Source organism: Tupaia chinensis, unplaced genomic scaffold (assembly GCF_000334495.1).
Source record: "Tupaia chinensis unplaced genomic scaffold, TupChi_1.0 Scaffold000288_2, whole genome shotgun sequence".
In the NCBI taxonomy this organism is placed as follows: domain Eukaryota; kingdom Metazoa; phylum Chordata; class Mammalia; order Scandentia; family Tupaiidae; genus Tupaia; species Tupaia belangeri.
Window position 1 is genome coordinate 1,876,263 of NW_006159773.1, and position 16,529 is coordinate 1,892,791.

Here is a 16,529-nt window from a genome sequence, read left to right on the forward strand (position 1 = left end):
AGAAAGTTTCATTATGTCCCTTATTTAAAACCTCCCTCACCTTGCAACAACTGTATTTTTCTTTTCCTTCCTTTTCTTTTAAACAGATTTCTGCTATAGGGTACATGCTCTCGTCAGAGAGACAGAAAGTGAGAAATCACCCCCCCAGGGCACGTCACAATCCCTTCTCCTCCATTCTCTTGGGATCTTGGGCATGCACAAAAACAGGTCCGGCGTGAGTGTTAAATCACTGGGTTCAGGATTTGAACCACAGTCAACTACACAGGATCCAGTGACATAAATATTATGCCATCTGCTGGTCCCACAATTGGAATTTCAAACCCCCTATTTCACTAATACAGTGAAACCTAGGGGTGTATTAGAGACTTCAGATAAAATTGTACTTTTCTTTACACTAATATCAATACTTTGACTTAATTCTTTTAAATAATTTCCTTACTTACAACCAATTCTGTTTATTGCAGTATTAAAATTATTTATATTTGGGCCAGCCAGTGACTTGGTGGTTACAGGACCTCGATCCCACATAGTTGGCCATGAAGTTTGAGTCCCAGACCTGGAAGCTTGATAAATGCCTGGTGCATGTGTGTATGCCCAAAATCCAAAAAGGAGGAAGAAATTGAGGAAAAGGGATTGAGGCATGACATTGCCCCAAGAGGGGTACTTTCTCCCTCTCCCTTTCTGTCTCTGGCAAGCACACACAACCATTGGGATGAAAATACACATATATTTACAGGCACACACATATATATTTACACTTTTCAACAAGCTAGATTTATCTAAGTCAAAATTCCAAAAGCTTTACAACTGAAAGTTTCTTTTCCTTCTTATGCAGTCAAATCACCCAGTTTGCCTCCTGGAAGCAACCAAGGCATCAGCTTCTATTATATTCTTACAAAAAAGAAACTACTATTGAATTATCCTTGTTTCTTTCCTTGAAACAAACCCACTAAAGCTAGAGTATTATTCTTTTATGTTGCTGAAATTTTTGTTAATATTAAAAAAAATTACACTGACATTTACAGTGAGAATATACTTATTTCTAAAAAGTTCTATTAGCTTTATAAAATTACCTTGAATGGTTCCTTTTTTGTAATCTGAACGGGTTTAAATAGCTTCAAAATGATCGGTCTTTTAAATATTTTAAAGAATCCACTATAAAATCTCTGGCTCTCAGAGGTGGATTTTTTGTTTTTATTTTTTTAAATTTTTGCTATAGGGTGTGCAGTTATCAGAGACAGAACGGAGGTGAAAATGAGAAAGCACTCCTTCATGGGGGATGGCCACTCCACAATCCCTTCTCCTCTAGACTGTTTTGCGGACTTGGGGCATGTAGGCACCTATGTCCAGTATGGTTTTCAAGTGGAATCCACGATTTGAACCGCGTGGTCAGCCATGTGGGATCTAGTCACTTCACCACCATCACCTGCTGGGCCCCAGAAGTAACTCTTACATAACTTCTAACAAATTAGTTCTAGGGACTCCTTTACATTTTTAAAAAGTATTGACTACTGGGAACCAGCAGTTAGCATAATGGCTATGTCACTGGACTCCCACATGGTCGACCGCGGTTTGCGTCCCGGACCCGGTGGCTTAAAACTCACGCTGGGAGTGTGTGTGTGCGTGCCCAAGATCCCAGGAGGAGAAGGGATTGCGGTGTGACCATCCCCTCTGGGGGGTGATTTCTCGCTTCTGTCTCTATGTCTCTCTCTGTCTGGCGAGTGCACGCGCCCTATAACGAAAACCTCTCAAAAAAAAAAAAAGTGTTGGTAAAAAACAAAGACTACTGGGCCAGCAAGTGGCATGCTGGTTAAGGTGCTAGATTCTCATATGGCTGACATGGTTTGAGGCTTGAAAATCACACCAGGCATGTGTGCATGCATGACCAACATGTCAGGAAGAGAATGGAGAAGGAACTATGATGTGGCCATTCCCCTGGGAGGTAATTTCTCATTTTCCCTTTTTCGCTCTCCTTCCCTCTGTCTCGCTAGAAAGTGTATGTGCCCTCTGGCAATTAAAAATAAATAATAAATAACAAATAAGGGGAGGAACCTTCACAAGGCAGAAGTTAAATTTTGATTAAATAGACTACTGTGCTTGATTCTAAAAATATATTTGAAGGGTCCACAGGTGGTATAGCGGTTAAGGCTCTGGACTCCCACATGGCTGAAAGGACCTGGCAGCTTGAAGATCATACCAGATACATATGAGTGCAAGCCCAAAATTCCAGGAAAAGAATGGAAGACACAGGATTGTAGCATGGTCATTCCCTCAGGGAGGTGATTTCTCACTTTCCCTCTCACTATCAGTGTCTCTTTCTGTCGCTCCTCAGGAGAGCAGATACTCCCTATGCCCCCCCCCAAAAAAAACCTTAATATAAATTTATACACACACATACACACACACACACACACATATATATATATATATATAGTCATTGGAAAAGTCATGTCATATTTTTCTATGCAAAAATACATCATGACCATTCTCAACAACTATATAGATATAAAGATGAACATTTCTATGATTCAGAAGATATTCTTGCAACTTATAATTGATCAAAATTAAAGAAAACACAAATTAAACTAGCACTACTCAAAAGTGTAGTTTGAAGTCCTTGGGATATTCTGAGGAGTGTAAAACTGTTTTTGTAACACAAAACATGGGGGTTATGGGTGCTGATCTCCTGCACAATTGAAAATCCCAAACAAAATCTGACTTCTCAAAAATTTAACTCTTAGTAGACTACTATTGACTGGAAGCCTTACTGATAACATAAAGTCAATTACCACATATTTCGTATATTACAGATATTATCCTGTATTATTACAGTAAATTAGAGAAAGAAAACATCATTAAAAAAATCTCAAGGGAGAGGAGCCCCCTCCCCCCACCACCACCACCACTGGGACAGGGTCATGCTGCAATCCCTTCTCTCCTCTATTTCTTCATCTTGTCAGGATTTGGTGCATGCATTCTCACGCTGTTGGGAGTGTTTTCCGAGCCATCTAGTCTGGGACTCACACTGGTCAGTCATGTGGGATCCAGCTCCCTTACCCTCTAGGCTATAGGGCCAGCCCCTTATCTTTTATTTTACATATGCATCTTAGCTCCATTTCATTCCTTGATTGGGTTAAATAGCAGTTTACCTATTTTATTGTAAACAACTTGCTCTTACTTTATTTAATAGTTCTATTTTAATTTTCATCTTCAAATTAATTTTCTTTTCTTTTTTTTTTAAATCTTTACTAATTGCTTTCTTTATTTCTTGGGTATCCTTTATTCTTTTTCTAACTTCTTGAGTTGCATTACTTAGTTGACTTATTTGCTCTTTCTCATTTATGAACAAAGTATTTTTAGGGCTATGAATTTTCCTATAGTCACTGTTTTAGTTAAATATCACAGGTTTTCATAGATAGTCTTTAATTATCATCTTTTTATACTCTGTCTCTTTGACTCAAAAAGTATTTATTTCAAAATTTAAAAAGTTTCTAGATAACTAATGACTGTGGTAAGCTATATAGCACCATCTAGGTGCTACCTTAAAGTATATTCATTCTACTCAGTTTCACACCTTAAGTCAGACATGTATTCACAGATATGTATATACCACCTGAACTTGCTGTTAAAAGTAGTTAGATTATTTAAGAAGTTTTGTCAATCAATAAAATTGGGGGGAGGAATGGAAAACAATTGTAGACACCTGAGATAGTGTGGGAAGAGGCTGGAAAATGGCAGAGGAGGAGAAATAGGGGTTAAAAAAAATATGTATGTGTATATATATATATATATACACACACACACACATACATATATGTGTGTGTGTGTGCGCATGTGTGTGTATATATATATATATATATAAAAATAAGTGTGAGTGTGTATAAAACTAGAAATGGAAAATTATTGATGATAACATGTATTATTAAGCCACTACACAGTATATTCTGGATGGGAAATCACATTTTGTAGCTGTGATGATCAGGGAATGAATGAAAATTAATTAATTTTTAAAAATATTTCAGAATGGGGACCAGCAGTTAGCGTAATGACTATGTCGCTGGACTCTCGGGAACCAGCAGTTAGCATAATGGCTATGTCGCTGAACTATATTCTGGATGGGAAATCACATTTTGTAGCTGTGATGATCAGGGAATGAATGAAAATTAATTAATTTTCATTCATTCCCTGATCATCACAGCTACAAAATGTGATTTCCCATCCAGAATATAGTTCAGCGACATAGCCATTATGCTAACTGCTGGTTCCCGAGAGTCCAGCGACATAGTCATTACGCTAACTGCTGGTCCCCATTCTGAAATATTTTTAAAAATTAATTAATTTTTAAAAATATTTCAGAAGAAAATTACAATGCACTTGTAACTAGAGTCTTGCTGTCCATAATTTTAGTTTAAGGTATTTTGGAAGGGAGAGAGTGGGAAGGGGAAGGAAAATATAAGTAAAAATATGCTTGACATAAAAATGAGAAGCTATTTCCTGATAAGTTATAGAGTAATATCTTTGGCTTGACTGACATGCATAGTATTTATACTGATAAAAGAAATTTTCATTGTAAAGATATGATAAAAAATAAATAATTAATTTTTAAAAATAAAAAAATAAGCATTTCTAGATCCCAGGTCTCTTTATTTTGTAGCTTTCCTGTTAATTTCTAGCTTCAGTGATGCAACTTCCCAATCAGCTCCCTATTTCTTCCCTTTTCTTTGTAGTAAAACTCTCTAAAAGAATTATCTGCACTTGTTATATTTCATTTCTGCCTCCCTGTGCCCTCCTTTCTTTTTTTTTAAAAAAAGATAAATATGTGTATACTTACTAGAGAGAGAGAGATAGAAAAAGAGAGAAGAAAAAGCACCTCTCAATGGAGTGTGGTCATGCTGTAATCTCTTCTCCTTTTTGTCTCCATTCTGTTGAGATTTGGGGTATATGCGTGTGCATATGCACCTACCATAGTTTCCATGCTGCTAGGACAGGGATTTGAACCATGGTCGGCTATGCAGGATCTGACTCCCTTAACCACAAGGCCAGTCCTTGTTCTCTCTTAAATCCACTCTAATCTCAGATCTCCCCTACTCCCAACTTTGGTAGAGCTAAATCACTTCATTTTATCTGATTTATCAGCATAATTTAGCAAATACACCAACTTTGTTTTTTTTTTCATGTATGATATAAATAGAAGTCATAATTCTTACTTCTCTCCCCATATATACATGGATATTCATCTACCTTCACCCACTGCATTACCACCTTTATCACAAATACCCATAGCATGTGGTTTTTTTTTTTTTAAGTATTATTTTATGTAACTTTATTTATTTATTTTTCATTTGACCAGAGAGGGCCAGGGGTGGAGGGAGCATGCTACCAGGTTCAGGACTGTAACTATGGTTGGCAATATGGGAATCCAGAGTCCTTGACCATCACGCCACCTGCTGGCCGCTGCATGTGGTCTCTTTCCGGACTCTGTAAGGAGCCATTTTTCTATCTGTCAGTCCTTGAGCTAATATTATCCTGACTTTATTATAGTTTATAGTAAGTCTCAACATCAAAGAAAAGTATATTAAACTCTATAATTTGGTTCTTTTTTCTTTTTTTTTTTGGAGAGGTTTTTGCTATAGGGAGCATGCGCTCGCCAGAAAGACAGAAAGACAGAAAACGTGGGGAACCAGCAGTTAGCATAATGGCTATGTCGCTGGACTCCCACGTAGTCGACTGCGGTTCGCATCCCGGACCCCGTGGCTTGAAACTCACGCCGGGCGCATGTGCGTGCATGCCCAAGATCCCAAGAGGAGAATGGAGGAGAAGGGACTGCAGTGTGACCATCCCCCCTGGGGGGTGATTTCTCGCTTTCTGTCTCTATGTCTCTCTCTGTCTGGCAAGTGCACGCACCCTATACCCCCCCCCCAAAAAAGAAAGACAGACAGAGAGCAAGAAATCACTTCCCGGGGGGGATGGCCATGCCGCAATCCCTTCTCCTCCATTCTCCTCTCGGGATGCTGGACATGTGCGCACACGCACCCAACATGAGTTTAAGCCACTGGGTCCAGGATTCTAACCGCTGTCAACTACATGGGAGTCCAGGGACATAGCCATTACACCAACTGCTGGTCCCTTTGGTTCTTTTTTTCTAATTATCTTGGCTATTATTGATCTTTTTTTTTTTTTTTATAATTTTTATGTTTTAGAATCAGTATGTCTATTCCACAAAACCAGCAAGCAAAAAACATGCTGGACTTTGCATCGTGACTTCAGAAAATATATGGATAGGGGACCAGTAGTTAACATAATGGCTATGTCGCTGAACTCCCATGAAGCCGACCACGGTTCCAGTCCCGGACCTGGTGGCTTAAAACTCACGCTGGGCGCGTGTGCGTGCATGTCCAAGATCCCGAGAGGAGAATGGAGGAGAAGGGACTGCGGCGTGACCATCCCCTGGGGGGTGATTTCTTGCTTTCTATCTCTCTGTCTTTCTCTGTCTGTCTGGCGAACGCACACACCCTATAGCAAAAACCTCTCCCCTTCCCCCCCAAAAAAGAAAACATATGGATTGATGGGGAGAAGGCTTATGTTTTTAAAGCTTAAACAGTATATCCTTCCATTTATATAGATCTTAGTTTTTCTCTGCAATGTCTTACAGTTTTCTAAGCAGAGTCATACACAACTTTAACTAGATTTATTCTTACCTTATTTGAAATTCTGGAGGCAATATTTATCTCAATTTTGTCAATGCTGCTTTATTTATTGTATTTAGAAATAAAATTGCATGTTAATTTTGCATCCAGCAAATTTGTTGAATTCACTTACTAATACTGATCATTTTCTAAATCAACAACCATGTCATAAAAATAATGACTTTTTTTTCTTTTCTAATCCTTGTAACTTTTATTTAATTTTCTTCTATTGTACTAGCTGTATAAGCTAGGACCTCCAAAACAGTATTGAACAGAAAAGGTAATAAATAACATTCTTCATGTCTCATTTCAGAAAAAAAAAGTTTTAATACTGCACTATTAAATAGGAATGTTTGCTGTAGGTGTTTTAGATAACCTTTTCCAGATTACTTTTTTCTCTATCCCTATTTTGCTCAGAATTTTGTTTTACAGTTTGTTTTATTTCTTTCATTAGCAAGATGGGAAGATATAGAGAAAGACAAGCAATCTCGATAGGGTCTCAGGCCACAAACCCCTCCCGACCACCTCACTCTACCCCCGGACAGCCAAGATCACAGGCACACATGCGCATGCCTGGAGCACACAGATCAACCCAGGAAACAAGTCCTTGATCTTCCACATGGCTTCCAGTACTGCAGAACACCGCTACGCCATGGCTGGGCCCAGCTTGCTCAGAATTTTAACAAAGAACAAATGTTAAGTTTGATTAAATGTTTTTTGGCATTTGGTCATACTGGCATACAGCACTGTCATTACGGCATTTAGAATACTGTTCTACCCGTATCTTTTCTCCTTTTTTCTTTAATGTAGTGAATTACACTGATTTTTTTTTTTTCATTGTTAAACCAACCTTACATACTAGAAAAGCACAAATTGGGTCAAGATATATTACTCTTCCTAGATATTATAGATTTAATTTGATAAGATAAAGGGACTTCAACAAGTTTGTGGAAAACCGCAATTAAAGTGCGAGTTTATTTTGGTACAAAGAAATTTTGAAATCCAAGCAAAGGTTTTTATACTATGCATTTTTCATGAGCGTTTTGAACTTGTATGTTATTTAGGATGTTTCATCTATATTTATGAGTGATTTGCTATAATTTTCTGTTCTTGCTATATCCTTGTCATGTTGCAGTATCAAAATTATGCTAGCTTTACATACTAAATTGTGAAGTGTATCCTTTATCCCCCTATTCTCTAGATGATTTTATGGGTGAAATTTTGTTTGACAGGTATTTATCTTTTTAGATACTGAAGGTATGTTTCCTTGTCTCCTAGCTTCTTGGTTTCTGTTGAAAATGGACCAACCTGTTTCTGGAAATCTCACAACTGCTCCTTTGAAGATAGTATTTTTTCTCCCTCCCTCTCTCTCGATACCCTTAATATTTTCTCTTTGATTCCAGTTTGCACAGTTACACTATGGCACATCTAGGTGTGATTTTCTTTTAATGTTACTCTGCTTGAGATTAACAGTGCTTCTTGAATGTATGCCTTAGATTCAAGAAGTCTTTTTAGAGCTTTAGAGATTTCTCAGCCCCATCATCTCATCAAAAATGGCTTTGACTACATTCTTTCTCTCCTTTCTTTCTGGGACACTGTAATTATCTTTCCCCTGTATGTGTGTGCACGCATGCATGTGTGTGGTACATGTGTGGTGCTGGAGACAGGGTCTTACTGTGTCGCAATCCTCTTGCCTCAGTCTCGGAAGTAGCTGGGATTACAGGTATGCGACACCACACTTGGATTTTTAGAGTGGGTTGAGAATTGAACCCGAGTCACTCAATGGCCTCAGACTGCTGAGCAGTAATATCTAGTACCCACTACTAAAGCTGGGCCCCAAATTATTTTTCAAAACATTTATGACTGGTCAAAATGGAAGATTAAAAATTTCTAACGTATTCCATTTGACAAGTGGGGTCTATGTCTCCTCTCAATGAAGCTAAGCTTGTAGTGTGACATATAAACTGAATGTGGAAACGTGATAACTGTGCCAGGGTCAGAGACTAGGGAGTTGACATGCTTCCTTGCTTTCTCTCTCTTGAGACACTTGCTCTGGGAAAAGGCAGCTGCCATGTGAGAAGTCCAAAATTACTGAGGTAGTCTGTCATTTATGAAGGAGAAGTTGGCCAGCCCTAGAAATTCCAGCGTCCCTGTGGAGGCCTCTACTCCTAACTCCTAGGTTTAGGAGTAGAGTGCAGAAGCCATCTGGCAGGGTTCTGCCTCAGGAGGAAAATCAAGGCCATGGACATAGACTGCAGTGCAGTCGTCCCAGGCATTGCTAGCTGTCTGATTCAGCCTATTTGAAAACCAAGACATTGTAGAGCACATGTAAGCCAAACTTAAAATGCCCTGACTGAATTCCTAACTCTAGGAATCACTAACATAAAAAATGGTGGTTGTTTTATGCCAGATAGTTTTGGGGTCATTTGTTATTATTGGCAGAGAGTCCACAGAGGCCTGAAACATTCCTGCACCTTCACACTGGGTATGATGAAAATGATAAAGCTCTGACCAATTTTTTTTTTTTTTACTTTCTAATTTTTTTTTTTTTTTAAATTATTATTCATACATTAAATTGCTATACATTATTTAGATTGTGAAGAGACTTTACCCAGCATGATATATACCTCAGTCCAGCCCAGTTGAGACCACTATACACATCCTCATCAACAGATAATAAACCTTATCTGTGTCCCACAAGTGTCTTACTTCTCTATTCCCCCCTCAAATTTCCTACTATCTTCCCCTCCCACACTCTTTAAAATCCACTTTATCTCTAGGGTCCATTACAATTTGTAATACTTTTATGTTCTCCAGTTTTTTAGTCTCTACCATAGAGTGCAGTCGGTATATATTAAGTAGAGACATATAATGTCTCCCTTTTCATAGTCTGTCTTGCTTCACTCAGCAACAAATCTTCTATATTCATCACTTTCAATCAAATTCCATGGCCTTGCTGTTTTTTATGGCTGAAGAGTATTCCATGGAGTATATGTGCCACAAGTTTTCAATCCATTCATCTGTTTGTGGGCATTTGGGAATGTAAATTGGTCCGCTCTGACCAATCTTAACCTGGGGCATTTCTCAGGGTTGTGTTCGCAGGTAGCCACCTTGAGAGATGAGTAACACCTCCCTCCTGAAGATAGCTAGAGGTACTATAGTCAAAGATTACTTTAATACAACCGGTGACTGAAATATTTCAAGGCTGAGATTTATTTCCGAGGGGTTGCACTTCTGGGTTCCAACCTAAGCACAGAGGGCTTAGCAGCACCAACCCTAAAACTTGGTGGGCCCACACATACCTTTATTTCTCTAGCCTTAAGTATCCATCTAAAGCTCTACTCAGCTTCTCAACCACCTTTCCCAGAATTAGTACATGCTCAGGTGACAAGTAAACCGAAATGCCAGGCTCATCTTTCTGCTTGAATAATATTTTGCTGCTATATTTGAACACATGTCTTTTATATTTTCTCCAACTTTTCTTATTGTTTTTGTCATAGTTGTTGTTGGACTGTTAATCCAACTTTATCCAATGTTACCAAAAGTGGAACTCCTCCAGAAACAGATTTAGTATTTCATAGTTAAAGGGATTAGAAGTTGTTTTTTCCTCTTTCCTCCTAATGAGTTCGACCCACACAGAATTTGTTTCTAAAATATACATTCTGTCAATCATCTTTAAAGGTGATATGTATTTTCAAATAAATCAAAAGGACTACACCTTGTTAAACTATTCAAATATCTTTATAAATTATCATTTACCCAAAAACATTTTATCTGTGGAGTAGAAGACAAACCATCTCAAATAAAACATTAAAAAAACATATTTTTTAAAGAAGAAAAAAATTGTATCAAAGTAATTTAAATTTAAATTGTATTTAAATTAAAGCTGGCCCCAAAGTGCAGCAATTAAGTGCTGCACTAAGAAAGCCAGATCCCACATGGCCAACCAGCTTGAAAAAGACTCCGCGTGCACGCATGCTTAGGATCCTGATGGGATGACGAACTGAAGGAAAAAGGATGGCACAAGACCAGGTCCTGCCAGAGCTGGGGGAAGGCAATGGTGCATTCTCTCTCTCCTTCTCCCTCACTCATGCACATGCACATTCTGGCATTAAAAAAAAAAAAAAAAAAAAAAGTTAATTAAGTATAAAGGAGTTCAAAAGCTGTATCAGCCTTTATATTTTAATACATTCCTCTTCTGATTATCTAAACATGTACTAACATCTAAAAATAATGTCTTTATCGTGACTTCATGTCTTAAAAATATTCTAAATACAGTTTTTTTTTCTTGAATTCATTTTTCTCTTGGAAAACTACATGAATGTTAAAGACTTTAATCAGTGTAAAAGTTTAGGGGAAACATTATGTCTGCCAACACTTACAGTGAAAAATACGAAAGTCAATATACGGATGAGAACCTCTTCTTTCTGATTCAAAACCTGCTCGGCTCCTTACACGTACATCTCCTGGACAGAATGAAAAACGAAACATAAATTTAGTCGGCCATTATCTGAGAAGAAGCTCGCAGATGCAACAAAAGTCCATATCTAATGCGCTCGTAATAAGTAGCAGCCTACCAATGAGAGATATGGAACAAGTAGGTAAGGGATGACTCATCTGAAGGGGAATCACAAATTTTTACTATTAAGTTGTAAGACTAAATAAGAAAGATATTTTTAAAAAATCTACCCCTACAATAATAATTATTATAACCAATATTTTAAGGTTAGTCTTCTGAAAGACGTCTCAAGTATATAAAAATCCAATCTAACATCTTATTATGGAGATATATATATATAGATATATAGATATATAAAAATAATATATATATAAATATAAATATTTTTAGAGAGAGAAAGATTTTTGCTATAGGTAACGAGTGCTCACCAGAGAGACAGAAAGCAAGAAATTACCCTCTAGGAGATGGCACACCACAACCCCTTCTCCATTCTCCTCCCGAGATTTTGGGCATGCATGCACATGTGCCTGGCATGAGTTTTAAGCCACTGGGTCCAAATTTGAACCACAGTTGACTACATGGGAGTTCAGCAACGTAACCATTATGCCATTTGCTGGTCCTTGGAGATAAAATATTTAAAAATGGCTCTTGGAAACAAAATATGTTTTACCAGAGGGAGAAAATTTTCAGCACACAACTTCGAAAAGCCATAGTAAGAAGCAAATATTAATAAGTGTCTACTCTGTGCCTACAACTATACTATGGGCTAAATAATATATGAAAAATGGAAAATACATTACCTATTCTCATGTAATTCAAAATTTTATAAATGTGCAAAAAGAATTAAAACGTTAAAGACTTTGCCCTAAGTGTTTCATTTGATAAATCTTCTCTTTATTCACTGACAGTGGGTATACACCCAAGGCCTTTTGCTAGGTCTTAAACTATGGCCTTTATATGCTCAGTACTGTTTCCATATGAAGTGACTTTGAGATGTATTTCTCTAAATAGCAACATACCAGGTGCTCTTTTTTGTGTATCACAGGCATTATTTACTTGTATAATCAAGGCTGAGAATAGGAATGTTAATCCCTACTTCACAGATGCAGAAACTGAAACTGTGTGAGGCTAAATAGCATTACCCATGCCACAAGGTTAGTGCAGAGGATGAAACCCATGGGTTCTAAAGACTGCACTCCAAGCTTATAACCTGCACATCTTCAGCACCTATACCAGTGCTCTTGTAATTCTCTTGCCTAGAAGGCTCTCTTGCCTGCACTTTGTTTCTCTAAGACAGACCATCTCATCTTTCAAGGCTCCTTTCAGCTACTGTGACCCCATCCTACAATGGTTAAACACCTCTTTCACGCAGCTTGAAAATCACGCCAGGCACATATGCATACATGCCCAAAATTTCAAGAGGAGAATGGAACAGAAGAAACTGTGGCATGGCCATCCTCCTAGGCGGTGATTTCTCAGTCTCTGCCTCTCTCCAGAGAGCACACAGGCCCTACAGCAAAATACAAAACAAAACAAAACAAATGACTGTGGTTTTTGATCTGAATGGAGAATGGAGTTATATTTACTGATGGCAAAAGACTAAAAATGAACAGAAGGAACATAAATCGTTTTTATTATACGTGTTAATTGTGAGGTATACATAATATACCTACATGAAGATGTTTTACAGAATTAAAGAAAATACTAATCTAAACTTCTGATTTTTTTTTTAAGAGGTTTTTGCTATCGGGTGCGTGCGCTCACCAGAGAGAGAGACAGAGAGACAGAAAGTGAGAAATCATCCCCCAGAGGGGATGGCCACACCGTAATCCCTTCTCCTCCATTCTCCTCTTGGGATCTTGGGCACGCACACACACATGCCCGGCGTGAGTTTAAGCCACCGGGTCTAGGACTTGAACCAAAGTCAACTAGGTGGGAGTCCAGCGACATAGCCATTATGCTAACCGCTGGCCCCATAAACTTCTGTTTTAATACCAGAATCTTGAGTATGTTTGTAGAGAGAGATGAAAACAGTAAAGAAGAAAAGGATGAACATTCATAAGGGAAAAATATGTACCAAAGAGTGTAGAATTAAGACAGATATCATACACGAGGTCAATTAAAGAGGGAAAAAGGAAGGAGAACAGAACAATACTAAGGGGAACACTTAGGCTCAAAAGTATGAAAAAGAATAATTAATGAAAGAGGCAAAGAAAAACAGAAGGAGGTAAAAAATAAAGATGGCTGGGAACCAGCAGTTAGCGTAATGGCTATGTCGCTGGACTCCCACGTAGTCGACCACGGTTCGTGTCCCGGGCCCGGTGGCTTAAAACTCACGCCGGGCGCGTGTGCGTGCATGCCCAAGATCCCGAGAGGAGAGTGGAGGAGAAGGGATTGCAGCGTGACCATCCCCTCTGGGGGGTGATTTCTCGCTTTCTGTCTCTATGTCTCTCTCTGTCTGTCTGGCGAGCACACGCGCCCTACAGTGAAAATCTCTCCAAAAAAAAAAAAAAAAAAGAATAAAGATGGCTCAATATTTTAAAGTTGAGAAATTCTGAGCATGAGTAAAAGAGTTACAGGAGACTTATCCAAGAAAAGATGAGTAAATTTGCCTATTAGTATCTTAATAGTGCATGTTTAAGAATATGAATTAAAGTCCAAGGAATTAAGGAGTATGTGGATGAAGAGATATATCTGGCACAGAGTGAGAAAGAGAAAGAACATATACATACAGACATCTAAATCCATTTTACCTTGTGGAATTGGGCAATATATCAAAAATTTAAGCACGAGAATAGAAGACGACAAGGAGCGAGTGGTCTTCCTTGGTGGTCACCTGAGAACAGAACAGATCTGGGGAAGGGACTACCTGAGAAAGATTTCATAGCCTCATTTTTTTTTTTTTTTTTTAGAAGTTTTTGCTATAGGGCGCGTGTGCTCGCCAGAAAGACAGAGAGAGACAGAGAGACTGAAAGCAAGAAATCACCCCCCAGGGGGGATGGCCATGCTGCAATCCTTTCTCCTCCATTCTCCTCTCGGGATCTTGGTCACGCACCCACATGTGCCCGGCATTTAAGTCACCAGGTCCAGGACTCAAACCGCGGTCAACTACATGGGAATCCAGCAACGCAGCCATTATGCTAACTGTTGGTCCCTACAACCTCATCTTTGTCCATGTTGGCATCAACAAATTATTTAGCAACTATAAATGGAAGACTGCTTTTTCTCTGCAGAATGTCCAAGACACAATTTAAACTGTATACTAAGGACAGTATCCCAATCATTAAGTCAGATTTCTCAATTACCTGTAATTCTAAAATGCCTCTCTTTATTCATATCACATTCAATATCAGTTTCTATGCTCTAAACTTCAGTGTAATGGATTGTTTTTGTTCTGAACAGTGATAAAAAGCTAAATAATGAAAATACTTCAAACCACATATAATAGTATAAAAATTAATTGATATTAGAACAAAACATACAATGCTTACCTAGCATACGAATGTACAACGCGGTCTGATCAGAACTGTCATAGGAAATAGCTCCACGTCTCTGGAAAAGAATATACACACATTTTATTATGCAATGACTAAATGGGATATGAAAATTCAATTTTAAAAACATGTATTATGTAGTATTTGTGAAGCACTGTGCAAGAGAAGTTGTATATACGAAATGAAATTAGCTATGGCACCTGCTCTTGAAATCTCTAGAAAGGGAGAGACAAGTAATTATACTACAACATGGTTAAGAACTGCCATAAAAGTGACTACTACCATAAAAGTGAGAAGCATGCAGCAGGGAGTACTCTGATCTAAGTCAGGAAAGGTTTTAGGGGTGCCATTTGAGTTGATTCTTAAGGGGTCAACAGAAGTTGCCAGATGGAAAGATGGAAAGAGAAAATACACTGGCTTTCCTGCTCCATCTCCCAGTCCCCAGTCACTCTTCACATAGATGCAACAATAAACATTTCAGCTACTGCTCAAAATTCTGATGGTTGCCTGCTGCACAGGGATAGAGTCCAAATCTAACGCTCTGATTTCCAAAGTCCTCCATGATCTGCCTACCTTTCTGTCTTCCTGTTCTACTACGGCCCCTCACCATGACTATGCAGCCATAGCTTGCTGTTCCACTGCCCTGGAACACTTATCACTTTCATTTCATTGGTAAATGAAATGCCAAATCTTCAGAGAGGCATTCCCTGGCTACCAAATCTAAAGCCTCCTGAGAAATACCCTATTCCACAGCTTCATAAGTCAATTCTCTAAGATGCACTTAGCTGAAATTATTCAAGCTACACAAGAGCAGATTTAGCAATCTGAAGACAAAGGCCAGCTGGTTACACGGTGGTTAAGGAAACTGGATCCCATGTAGATGACTACATGGTTCAAATCCCAGACCTGGCAGCTTGGGAAACACCCCAGGTAGGTGTGTGTGCATGTCCAAAGTCCTGAGAGGAGAGAGAATTGCAGTCTGGTCACCCCATCTCTCTCTCTCTTTCCTGTTCTGGTGAGCAAAAGTGCCTTATAACAAATTTTTCAAAAAATCTTAGATTTAAAAATCTATAAAGGGGACCAGCAGATGGTGTAATGGTTATGTTGTTGTACTCCTACACAGTTGACAGTGGTTCAAATATTGGACCCGGTGGCTTAAAACTCACTCTGGGTATGTGTGTGTGGATGCTCAAGATCCAAGAGGATAATGGAGAAGCGACTGCAGCATGGACATCCTCTTCGCTTCCTACCTCTCTGTCTCTTTCTACCTCTCTGGCAAGTGCACATGCGCTATACCAATAATCTCTCTCTAAAAAATAAAAAAAAAAAAAGATTGCAGCATGACTAAGCTGCATTGGGGAGTACTACTCTCTCTCCTTCTCCTTTCTCGCTCAAATCTGGAAGATAAACTGACTACACCTAATTAGAATCCAGTGTCTGTGGAAGCAGATTCACTCACTGCTGTATCCCCCGATCTAGAATCAATCCCAACATGTAGAACAGTGCCTAGCAAACAGAGAGTAACCAATAACATCAGACTAAATAACAAGTAAAAACATTCTTGAAAAGCAGTAATAAACGGAACTAGCACCATGAAGTATTAAAGTATAAAGTAATAAGACACTGCAAAAAGAAAAACCAATCAATGGGGAATCTGGAGTCAAGTCTAAGGATAGACAGTAATTCTGTATAAAATAAACACAGAACTTACAACCTGTGAGGGAAATATTGATTATTTAATAAATACTGTTAGATCAAGTGGTTGCTATATGGAATAACATAAAGCTATATTATTACCTTCCTAAACCAAAACTAATTACACATGGAACGAATATTCCAATGTAAAAAATAAGGCATAAAAATAAAGAAAAACCAGGATTGCACTAAAAA

At 38.4% G+C, this 16,529-nt stretch overlaps 1 protein-coding gene across 2 annotated transcripts in view; it reads right to left on the reverse strand.

Moving 5' to 3' along the window:
• The window catches only part of PDE7A (phosphodiesterase 7A), a 139,260-nt gene that overhangs the window by 68,938 nt on the left and 53,793 nt on the right, over positions 1 to 16,529 (reverse strand). For both annotated transcript variants that reach the window (XM_014588581.2, XM_006150436.3), the window contains 2 exons: positions 14,637 to 14,697; positions 11,069 to 11,152 (listed from right to left, as the gene is read on the reverse strand). In XM_014588581.2, the coding sequence (XP_014444067.1) occupies positions 11,069 to 11,152; positions 14,637 to 14,643 (91 nt within the window). In that variant the 5' untranslated portion in view covers positions 14,644 to 14,697. The remainder of the gene's footprint in view (positions 1 to 11,068; positions 11,153 to 14,636; positions 14,698 to 16,529) is intronic.